Here is a 12,680-nt window from a genome sequence, read left to right on the forward strand (position 1 = left end):
ACAATCAGTAATGATCAGTAAACATCAATTGATCATGTAATTTCAGATACGTGAGGATATCTCTCAATATTGGCCACCATTAATTGGATATTTGAGTGATATAAAATACATGTGAGCTTTACCTGACAAGTATGAGTGGTTTAGGTTAATTTCCTATCCTTTGTGGGCTCTGCCTGTCAAGCAACAGAAGGGTGCATTTGCCGATGTACTGTTAGTTGATATTATAATGTTTAGTTTGCAAGCTACTGGTAGAAACTTTACACAGTTGGCAAAACATAGTGTTAAGTAGACCTAGTGTACTTTTTTCTCCAACCAACGTAGGCCTACCTAGCAAAGTTAGCGAACATTATCCCCATTGTTTTTAAGAGTGTTTAATCACGATTGCTGCTGGCAGTCATCCTACATTGATTGATGGACCATGTCAAATTGGTTTGCTAGCTAATAACATATCACGTCAATATGGCTAGTTAACAAGCTAACTTTCAGGGGATAAACTAGATGGCTATACCCAAATATTGTTTGATTTGCTTGCCATCTATAGTGGGGATGACAGTAGTCCGACAGACGACTATACATTTGAAAACAAGATCAGCTTTTAAAACACATTTCTCTGTTTCTTTTCTCTTTCATGAAATGCAATCAGATGTTTGCATAATTTCTTGTTTTGTTACTTTGTTTTGTTGCTTTTTAAAAAGATGATCAGGCGTTATTATTATTAATATTATCTTTATTATTATTTTAAAAAAGTGTTTTTAAAATTACCCCTTTTATCCCCCCAAATTTCGGGATATCCAATTACATTTAGATTTTAGTCATTTAGCAGACGCTCTTATCCAGAGCGACTTACAGTTAGTGAGTGCATACATTATTATTTAGTATATTTTATTTTTTTTACTGCCCCCCCCGTGGGAATCAAACCCACAACCCTGGCGTTGCAAACGCCATGCTCAACCAACTGAGCTACATCCCAATTGGTAGTTACTGTCTTGTCCCATCGCTGCAACTCCCCTACGGACACGGAAGAAGCGAAGGTCGAGAGCCATGCGTCCTCTGAAACACGACCCTGCCAAGCCGCACTGCTTCTTGACACACTGCTCGCTTAACCCGGAAGCCAGCCGCACCAATGTGTCGGTGGAAACACCGTCCAGCTGGCAACCGAAGTCAGCTTGCAGGCGCCTGGCCCACCACAAGGAGTCGCTAGAGCGCGATTGGAGAAGGTAATCCCGGCCGGCCAAACCCTCCCCTAACCCGGACGATGCTGGGCCAATTGTGCGCCGCCTCATGGGTCTCCCGGTCATGGCCGGCTGTGACACAGCCTGGGATCGAACCCGGGGCTGTAGTGACGCCTCAAGGCCTTAGACCGCTGCGCCACTCGGGAGGCCACATCTTTATTATTTGTAAACTGGATTAATATCATACATTGTAAGTTACATCACATTTAAATTATATATACAGTACCAGACAAAAGTTTAGACACACCTACTCATTCAAGGATTTTCTTTATTTTTACTATTATCTATATTGTAGAATAATAGTGAAGATATCAAAACTATGAAATAACACATATGGAATCATGTAGTAAGCAAAAAATAGTTAAACAAATCAAAATATATTTTATATTTGAGATTCTTCAAAGTAACCACCCTTTGCCTTGATGACAGCTTTGCACACTCTTGGCGTTCTCTCAACCAGCTTCACCTGGAATACTTTTCCAACAGTCTTGAAGGAGTTCCCACATATGCTGAGCACTTGCTTTTCCTACACTGCGGTCCGACTCATCCCAAACCATCTCAATTGGGTTGAAATATATTTTGATTTGTTTAACACTTTTTTGGTTACTACATGACTCCATATGTGCTATTTCATAGTTTTGATGTCTTCACTATTATTCTACAATGTAAAAAATAGTACAAATAAAGAAAAACCCTTGAATGAGTAGGTGTGTCCAAACTTTTGACTGGTAGTGTATATATATATATATTTTTTTTTGTTTGTTTCTAAATCAAATGTTAAGAACTTCCCGTTGTCCCCTCCTCATTTCGTTGGTTCTTCTCCTTTTCAGTTCCGTTCTAATTTGTTTAAAAACTGTTTGGCTGGGAATCAAGACATTTTCAATTGTCATTCGGCATTGGGTTTTCCATATTTGTGCATTCACTACACATATGATGAGGCAAAAAAGTTCTTTATAGATCTCTTTAAGTGTTCCATATATTTTCCCATTCAGTATGGTATTTGGTTTGACTTGAAAAGTGACTCCAATATCTTGCATTTGTTCCCAGATTTCCTTTGATCTGCTACATTCTAATAATAAGTGTTGAAGTGTTTCATAATCAGTACATGATGGCATTAGGCATTTTTTTGTTTTAACATAACAGCTCCATTGGACTATTGCTCTCACCGGGAGCCTTCGCACTGAGATTAGCCACGCCGTGTCTCTTAAGCTTTCTGACAAGTGATTTGCCCATGCCAAACTCTTTCGAAAAGCCTAATCTCTGATTAAGCAAGCTAAATGACACATTGTTTGCTTAGCTAGCTAGCTATATGCCAAATGGATAGGCTACCCTCACGTATCTGAATATACAGTGCATGTTTACCTATCTTGAAAAGCATGCGTTACTTGTCGTAAAACTCTGATGATAGAGTTAAATGTGGAATCATCGGAAATGTGTAGTTCTGACTATGCTCTTCAAGAGGTGATGATATTAAAACCAATTAGTTATAACATTTATTTAAAAATCCCTTAAAAACGGCACATAGTTTTCAATGGTTTTAAAGGAGCTGGGGGTCTCCCAGCAGCAATATCGAACGTTCTAAACCGTATTGTGACGTTTAATTGATAACGACCTATTGCTTACCTACCCATACTCTCAGATCGCCTAGGGGCTAGGGGTTGATCTAGAAATCAGCCACAGCCTTCTTCAAGCCCTGTACTCACCCCTCTGAAGTTGCTCATTGCCTGGAAGTAGACGAGGTAGCTCTTGCGGGGGTCCAGCGGGGTGTTCCAGTAGCCATTGTAGGTGTGGTTGTCCCCCACAGTGAAGGGGCTGGCTTCAGGCAGGCTGCTGGGGGGCAGCTCGGCCGTGTAGTAGTGGGGGGTCCCTCTGGCTTGAGCATCCCCGTGGGACATGGGCAGAGGGTAACAGTCCTGAACCCCCAGTTCCCTCTTCACCTTCCTGCCACTCTCCTCCTCTACCACAACCTGGTACTTACTGGTAGAGACAGGTCACAATACAAAAGGTTGGTATTAATTATTGTAAGATGTTTCTCATTAAATTTGATCATATGGGGGCATTGGCAAATAATATGTATGTGCTGTAAATGTGACATCAAAATGTCTATAAATCTTAAATATCTATGTATTGCAATGTAAATGTCACTATGAACAATGTTCTCTGTGTGTACATGTCTGTGTGTGTCTGTTGCTGTTGTGTTCTCACCTGACGGGTGCTCCCCTGCCCAGGGCGGGGCGAAGCAACACAGTGATCGTGCTCTCTGTTTCACTCAGAGGGGACGGCATGTCTCCATAGTCAAACATTGGAGCTGAAGAGACAGGGCACAGGAGTACAGACAAAGTTATATTATATAGCAAATAGACTGACCAAGATAATATACATGCGCGCACATATACATGCTCTAACACACACTCACACACATACTCTCACGCCACACACTCACATGCAGACACACACACGCAGACATACACACACACACACACAGACATATCCTTCATCAGTCCCCTTTAAAACCAGCTGAGCTGTGTCTATCCACACATCCTATCTAATAAACACACAGCCTCTTTCCCTATTCTCTCATAAAAGGTCTGCAGCCCCATCAACTCTTGTGAAACTGACAGTCAATTGAATATCCACAAAACAATGTCACCATTCCCTCAGAAATGTCCCTCCCGAATTTCCCTATGTATTGGTTGTCTTGGATACCGAGTGCAATTTAAAGTCCTGGAAGTGCAGGACATATAGAAGGAGCTTCTCATTTAAAGGGATTTGGCCGAAGCTGCGTTTCTCCCAGGAGATGCCTCCCTCTGCACGGCGTGTCTTTAATATCCATAGTCAATTAGTGAGGGGGAGGAAAGGCAAACTATTACGGAGGAATCAATGATTATGGTATTAAAAAAAGAGGGTTTGGAAAATTGCAGCTAGCTGAATAAGCTGCCTTCAATTAAAGTGAGGCGTTTAATGTGTGCGTGTGTTTATTTTATTCACACGCAACATAAAAGCTCTAGCGTGCTACGAAGAGTCTGTGAGGTGTTTGATTTCAGTAAGGTGTTGGTCGGTTGGGAGTAGGTTTTGAGGGGGTTTATTGGAGTAAGCTCAATGGAGATAAAATAAGAATTAGCTTGAGGGTTGTGTACAGTTCAGAGTGTGCTCTGTGGTAGTTCACTCTGGAAGAGTGTAGACTGTAGACGGCAGGCTCTCTGGCTGTCTTAGTAGGGGTGCACGTACAGTATGTTGAGTTCGTTATAAGCGCTATAAGCTAGTTGTCAGTGTAGCAATGAATGATGCTCAGTACAAGTGAATGTTCTGCTGTTCTGCACTGTAGGCCAGTAGAGGGGGTATGGAGGGGGAGGATGATACATAATGGCTTTTGGACTCTCTCTCTGGCCACATGCCAGCAGGTCCCTGTCTGACATACAGCCACCAAGGAGTGATTGAGCAGTAAATCTATAATTAAAAACTCTCAGTATTCTCCTTTGCGTGGAGACACACTCATAGAAAGAGAGAGAGAGAGAGAGAGAGAGAGAGAGAGAGAGAGAGAGAGAGAGAGTGAGCTGCACTGAGGTTTCCTCTGAGGTGTTTTTATTCCTGCCTTTTTACACAGGGAAACATGCATAATTAAAAGTGAATGGAACACCAGGGGTGGATTTCCTTCTTCAGTAATGAGCTCAGAGTCTGTCTTTCTCTCAGCTGGGAGATGCTGCATGGTCCCATGAAGATAGCACTGCATCTATCCTTACACATAACAATCCTTGTTTCCCCTCTGCTCTTTGTGCTTTGTTGTGCGCGATGACAGGGTGTCACTCCTTTTGAGAGGATGGGAGTGGTAGTACTTATATTCTTGGAGGAGTTGTTTTGCCACTGCAAGAGGATAAAGCAACTGAGGTTGAAAGTCACATTTCAGACCCTAATAAAAGCACAGAGTGAGTGAAACCTACTATAGCTAACTACACAACTGCACGAGCACAGACAACAGTCTTCAGTGAGATACCTTACCTCAGATAGAGAGACTGCAGTATTGGGAATCTATGCAAATGATGGGAGACAGACACCATATAGAAGAGGGCATGTCATTGGTATTTTTCCACTGATGGATACATAGGAATGAATTAGTCTATCTCACAACATTCACTTGAGACCCAGAGGAGTTGTGATTATAGCCATGTGCAACATCAATTAACATATTGCTGTAACACCCTTCAGACATACACTACATGACCAAAAGTATATGGACACCTGCTCGTCGAACATCTCATTCCAAAATCCTGGGCATTAATATGGAGTTGGTCCCCCCTTTGCTTCTATAATAGCCTCCACTCTTCTGGGAAAGCTTTCCACTAGATGTTGGAACATTGCTGCGGGGATTTGCTTCCATTCAGCCATAAGCATTAGTGAGGTCGGGCACTGATGTTGGGCGATTAGGCCTGGCTGGCAGTCGGTTTTCTAATTCATCCCAAAGGCGTTCGATGGGGTTGAGGTCAGGGCTCTGTGCAGGCCAGTCAAGTTCTTCCATTCCGATCTCGACAAACCATTTCTGTATGGACCTCACTTTGTGCACGGGGCATTGTCATGCTGAAACAGGAAAGGGCTTTCCCCAAACTGTTGCCACAAAGTTTGAAGCACAGAATTGTCTAGAATGTCATTGTACAGTATGCTGTAGCGTTAAGATTTCCCTTCACTGGAACTAAGGGGCCTAGCCTGAACCATGAAAAACAGCCCCAGACCATTATTCCTCCTCCACCAAACTTTACAGTTGGCACTACGCATTCGGGCAGGTAGCATTCTCCTGGCATCCGCCAAACCCAGATTTGTCTGTCGGAATGCCAGATGGTGAAGTGTGATTCATCACTCCAGAGAACGCGTTTCCAATAGTCCAATAGTGGCGAGCTTTACACCACTCTAGCCGATCTTAGGATTGTGTGCGGCTGCTCGGCCATGGAAACCCATATCCTGACGCTCCTGACGAACAGTTCTTGTGCTGACATTGCTTCCAGAGGCAGTTTGGAACTCGGTAGTGAGTGTTGCAACCGAGGACAGATGATTTTTACGCGCTACGCGCTTCAGCACTCGGTGGTGCCGTTCTGTGAGCTTGTGTGGCCTACCACTTCGCGGTTGAGCCGTTGCTGCTCCTAGACATTTCCACTTCACAATAACAGCACTTACAGTTGACTGGGGGCAGCTCTAGCAGGGCAGACATTTGACGAACTGGTGGCATCCTATGACGGTGCCACGTTGAAAGTCACTGAGCTCTTCAGTAAGGCAATTCTACTGCCAATATTTGTCTATGGAGATTGCATGGCTGTGTGCTCGATCTTATACACCTGTCAGCAACGGGTGTGGCTAAAATAGCCGAATCTAAATAAATCACAGACAGTGTCACCAGCAAAGCACCCCCACACCATAACACCTCCTCTTCCATGCTTTACGGTGGGAACTACACCTCATGAAGCTGGTTGAGAGAATGCCAAGAGTGTGCAAAGCGGTCATCAAGGCAAAGGGTGGCTATTTGAAGAAACTCAAATATAAAATATATTTTGATTTGTTTAACAGTTTTTTGGTTACTACATGATTCCATATGGAAACCCATTTCATGACCCTCCTGACGAACAGTTATTGTGCTGACGTTGCTTCCAGAGGTAGTTTGGAACTCGGTAGTGAGTGTTGCAACCGAGGACAGATGACTTTTACCGAATCCACCAATTTGAAGGGGTGTCCACATACTTTTGTATATATAGTGTATTTAAAGACTCCTGTTATCTCCTTCAGGCAGTTGATGTTCAACTTTGATCCAAGCTAGGTACAAAGGTTGACATGACACACACACATGGAAACGCACTCTACACACACGTACACATGGATTTTGTATTGTAGATATGGGATGGTAGAGTTGTGGCCTGAGGGAACGCACTTAATGTGTTGTGAAAAGTGTTATGAAATGTAATGTCATGTAATATTTTAAATTGTATATAACTGCCTTAATGTTACTGGACCCCAGGAAGAGTGCACACACACACCGATGCTCACCAGAAATGTTGGTGGTGATCTCAGTTAGGGCAGTCTGGCCGAAGCCCTTGGTTGTGCGGGCGCGGACAGAAATCAGATATGTGGTGCCAGGGTGAAGGTTGGAGAACATGTGATAGGTCTCGTTCCTCAGCTTCGACACTGTTCTCCTAGGTCCTGGCACGTTGATGCCCGGGTCAGACGACTCAATAGTCTGGTAGCTGATCTGTGGTCAAATAAAAAAAAGACACCATTATGGTTTATACTGCAATTACTTCTAAGAGCATGAGTTATTTACTTTGTGGAGCAACGATCCTTTAACTTTTGTTCAATAGATTTTCTCTGAGGATTCACATCTGACTTTGAAAATTGTGCTGCTGGTCTGCAATGTACTGATTGGTCATTTTGCTTTGCAAATCAAAATAATAATTAAAAAGATGAATCACATGCTTCGTAAACAACAGGTGTGTACTAACAGTGAAATGCTTACTTACTGGCCCTTTCCAACAATGCAGAGAAAAAGAAAATAGAAAAATAATAGAAAAGTAAAACATGTAATAATAAAAGTAATAATAGATGCACAATGAGCAACAATAACTTGGCTATATACAAGGGGTACCAGTACCGAGTCGATGTGCAGGGGTACAAGGTAATTGAGGTAGATATGTACATATAACAATCGAACGCTGCTGGCACCCGCCCACCCGACTAGAATCACTACTCTCGACGGGTCTGACCTAGAGTATGTGGACAACTACAAATACCTAGGTGTCTGGTTAGACAGTAAACTCTCCTTCCAGACTCACATTAAGAATCTCCAATCCAAAGTTAAATCCAGAATCGGCTTCCTATTTCGCAACAAAGCCTCCTTCACTCAAGCTGCCAAACATGCCCTCTTAAAACTGACTATCCTACCGATCCTTGACTTTGGCGATGTCATTTACAAAATAGCCTCCAACCCTCTACTCAGCAAATTGGATGTAGTCTATCACAGTGCCATCCGTTTTGTCTCCAAAGCCCCATACACTACCCACCACTGTGACCTGTCCGCTCTTGTTGGCTGGTCCTCATTACATGTTCGTCGTCAAACCCACTGGCTCCAGGCCATCTATAAATCACTGCTAGGCAAATCCCCGCCTTATCTTAGCTCATTGGTCACCATAGCAACACCCACCCGTAGTATGCGCTCCAGCAGGTATATCTCACTGGTCATCCCCAAAGCCAACACCTCCTTTGGCCGCCATTCCTTCCAGTTCTCTGCTGCCAATGACTGGAACGAAGTGCAAAAATATCTGAAGCTGGAGACTCTTATCTCCCTCACTAACTTTAAGCATCAGTTGTCAGAGCACCTTACCGATCACTGCACCTGTACACAGCCCATCTGAAATCATCCCTATATTGTAATTATTTTGCACTATAGCCTATTTATTGCCTTACCTCCATAACTTGCTACATTTGCACACACTGTATATATATATATTTTCTGTTGTATTTTTGACTTTATGTTTTGTTTTACCCCATATGTAACTCTGTGTTGTTGTTTTTATCGCACTGTTTTATATCTTGGCCAGGTCGCAGTTGTAAATGAGAACTTGTTCTCAACTGGCTTACCTGGTTAAATAAAGGTTAAATAAATATATTTTTTAAAATAACCAGGAATAAAGTGACAGATAGGAAATAGTAGCAGCAACGTATGTGATGCAGTCCAGTGTAATATTGTTATTTTGTCATGAAAGTGGAATCATTATCAAACCGTTGTTGTTTTGTATGTTTACAGATTTCACAACCTGCGGGTTGCACAATAACAAGAGGCTAATGATTTTGTTTAGCTTGCTAATTCATTCATAATGGCCAAGCCTGAAGGACATTCATGCTAATGTGGAAATGTGTTCTGTGTGAAATATTGATGCTGTTGGAATCAACTTTTTCCCACCCAGTCAAACTGTCTTATGGGATTCCACCCATGTGGCATCAGAGAGGAATGTAAAAACTGGGAATGTTAAATGACACAGACACGCCTCGCTTCCCACTGACTTGACTTGAACCAAACTATTGACTATGCAGATAATTTTAAGAGCACGATATGCCCATGCAGGTGTGGTAACTGTGAAGACAGCCAATGACTGTACACAGTACACACACATAAAAAAATATATATATATAAAAGTCGATAATAGCCTCCAGAAAGAGCAAAGAGGACCAAGAAGGGGCTTGTGAGGCTGGAGTCGTGGCGGTCGATGGGCTCAGGGAGACTGGTTAATGCTTTAATGGGAGAGAAATGAAGAGGATTTCTTCTATTGCTCCGTCTAAAGCTCTCTTTGTTAGCTCAGGATGCTACGGGGAGAAAATCCATCCCTGCCTCCTCTTTACATGTCAAACCACAAATCCCATTTAATAATATCCTCCTTGAGACGACATTGAAAGAGAGAGGGCTGGGGGAAGGCTTGAGGCTGGTATAGGTAATACTGTACTGAGCCCCTACCATAGGTGAAGACAAAAGGGAGAAAGCGAGAATAACGTTGCAAATGGTCTATTTTCATCTGAGACCTACTCCAAAATTAGCATGAATAAATTAGTGCTAATAAATTAGGGTGAGACTAACGTGATGATGCATGGCAGTGCTATATGCTGATAAACGTTTTTCTTAACTTTCCAGACTATTTGCTAGCTCTAGATGTACTGTTAGATGAGTGGAGAGAAACAGAGCGCTCTGGGGATGGACTATGAGCTTGTATAAAAATGCCATACACAACCACACATACAGAGCGGCTGATATTGTAGCTTCTGCCTGTTTTCTTAGCGTCAAACAGCTGTGTTGTGTCTATTACCTCAATTAACAGCCCCCTATAAAATATAGCTAACTGTATGACACAGCTGTAAAGTTGTTGGTGGGACTGCTTATTGTTCTGTCCTTGTTTCAGTTTCAAACTCTCTGTTTGAAAAGTTCTGTGACATTTCTCTCCTAGAACTTAGCTGTACTAATCAATGCCTGTGACACTGCACTTGCTGACCTAAACTACACCAATCAATTCCTACAAACTCTAATATGATATGAGAGTCAGGAGGGTGAACCTGAGGACTTTGGGAGGAGATGTTTAGAGGAAGATAATTGGAGGGCATCGAGCAGAGTTTGAAGCATCCTTACCTCGTATTGGGTGATGAGACCGTTGGGTTCCACTGGCTCCTCCCACTTGAGGAAAATCATGTCCTCCAGGGGGGTGAAGGTCAGCGACTCAGGGGCGATGCCGCCGGGAACTATGGGAAATAAGCAGCGCACACACAGGTCAGGAAATTGAAGCGGTAATATCATGGCAAGCATCTCATAATGTCAATATCATATTCTGTGGTCAATGTCACAGAGTCTCTCTTACAATGTTAGCCTTAGAACTGAGAATTCTGCATCATGTTGGACATAAAGGACTCTATTTTGTGTTAACCATAGTGTATATAGTTAGGGCCAGAGTCAGAGAGAGTACAAGCAAAGATAATAGGAGATGATTGACGGATCAGAAACTAGGGGATATAAAACCACTGAGTAAAACCACTATAGTAAATAACAAGTACTTACAGTCAATTCAGACTGATCAGGTTCATACTATCATCATGATGGTGAGGTTCATATTACGTGATGCAGAGTCCCTTAAAGACATTACTTTGAGCACTGAGTCTGACAGTGACATTACAGTGGGGGAAAAAAGTATTTAGTCAGCCACCAATTGTGCAAGTTCTCCCACTCAAAAAGATGAGAGAGGCCTGTACTTTTCATCATAGGTACACGTCAACTATGACAGACAAATTGAGAAAAAAAATCCAGAAAATCACATTGTAGGATTTTTTATGAATTTATTTGCAAATTATGGTGGAAAATAAGTATTTGGTCACCTACAAACAAGCAAGATTTCTGGCTCTCACAGACCTGTAACTTCTTCTTTAAGAGGCTCCTCTGTTATTAGGAAATGGAAGACATACAAGACCACTGATAATCTCCCTCGATCTGGGGCTCCACGCAAGATCTCACCCCGTGGGGTCAAAATGATCACAAGAACGGTGAGCAAAAATCCCAGAACCACACGGGGGGACCTAGTGAATGACCTGCAGAGAGCTGGGACCAAAGTAACAAAGCCTACCATCAGTAACACACTACGCCACAAGGGACTCAAATCCTGCAGTGCCAGACGTGTCCCCCTGCTTAAGCCAGTACATGTCCAGGCCCGTCTGAAGTTTGCTAGAGTGCATTTGGATGATCCAGAAGAGGATTGGGAGATGAAACCAAAATAGAACTTTTTGGTAAAAACTCAACTCGTCGTGTTTGGAGGACAAAGAATGCTGAGTTGCATCCAAAGAACACCATACCTACTGTGAAGCATGGGGGTGGAAACATCATGCTTTGGGGCTGTTTTTCTGCAAAGGGACCAGGACGACTGATCCGTGTAAAGGAAAGAATGAATGGGGCCATGTATCGTGAGATTTTGAGTGAAAACCTCCTTCCATCAGCAAGGGCATTGAAGATGAAACGTGGCTGGGTCTTTCAGCATGACAATGATCCCAAACACACCGCCCGGGCAACGAAGGAGTGGCTTCAAGGTCCTGGAGTGGCCTAGCCAGTCTCCAGATCTCAACCCCATAGAAAATCTTTGGAGGGAGTTGAAAGTCTGTGTTGCCCAGCGACAGCCCCAAAACATCACTGCTCTAGAGGAGATCTGCATGGAGGAATGGGCCAAAATACCAGTGAAAACCTTGTGTCATTGCCAACAAAGGGTATATAACAAAGTATTGAGAAACTTTTGTTATTGACCAAATACTTATTTTCCACCATAATTTGCAAATAAATTGTCTGTCATAGTTGACGTGTACTTATGATGAAAATTACAGGCCTCTCTCATCTTTTTTAAGACAACATTCATTGGTATAAATGCTGAATGCTGTTAAAACTCTGTCTGGCCTGGACACCAGGGGAAGCCTGGCCTAGACACATCCCTATAAAAATAATGCTAACTGTTTTTATAGTATCCTCTGTGCTCTGTGGTTTTCTATTCCAGACCACAATCCCCATTAGTCTGTGTTTGTAGAGTGCAGGGTGGATGAGTGGTGTGGGGAGAGGGATCTACCCTGGGACTAAAGCAACAACCATTCAGCCCTGTGAGGAAACAGCTGTCTGGTGTTATTTCGGTAGTGACAGAGTTTGGAAAGAAAGTTGCTGATTAAAAGCTTTTGAAGAGTGTGTTTATAATTGACAGGTATCTCTTTTTTTCTGTATCTCTCTCTCTCTTTCTCTCTCATTCTCGTTCTCTCTCTCACACACTTTTCTTTATTTCTCCCTTTGGTGTGAGAACCGTGCATTTGTTTTGTTTATTTTTCATGGAAAAATGTATTTGTCCTTCAGCCAGGCATCTGCAATGCACAGAGGCTGTTGGCTGCCTTGGCACAAAACGAATATATATTGGGAGA

The 12,680-nt window shown here is 42.8% G+C and overlaps 1 protein-coding gene across 1 annotated transcript in view; it reads right to left on the reverse strand.

The window, feature by feature from the left end:
• The window catches only part of LOC121543511 (receptor-type tyrosine-protein phosphatase U-like), a 433,678-nt gene that overhangs the window by 134,975 nt on the left and 286,023 nt on the right, over positions 1 to 12,680 (reverse strand). Inside the window, exons 9-12 of the mRNA XM_041853422.1 lie at positions 10,378 to 10,487; positions 7,257 to 7,458; positions 3,438 to 3,540; positions 2,936 to 3,209 (exon numbers count right to left, since the gene is read on the reverse strand). Of these exons, the coding sequence (XP_041709356.1) occupies positions 2,936 to 3,209; positions 3,438 to 3,540; positions 7,257 to 7,458; positions 10,378 to 10,487 (689 nt within the window). The remainder of the gene's footprint in view (positions 1 to 2,935; positions 3,210 to 3,437; positions 3,541 to 7,256; positions 7,459 to 10,377; positions 10,488 to 12,680) is intronic.

The sequence above is a fragment of the Coregonus clupeaformis genome, chromosome 28 (genome assembly GCF_020615455.1).
Source record: "Coregonus clupeaformis isolate EN_2021a chromosome 28, ASM2061545v1, whole genome shotgun sequence".
NCBI classification, from domain to species: Eukaryota; Metazoa; Chordata; class Actinopteri; order Salmoniformes; family Salmonidae; genus Coregonus; species Coregonus clupeaformis.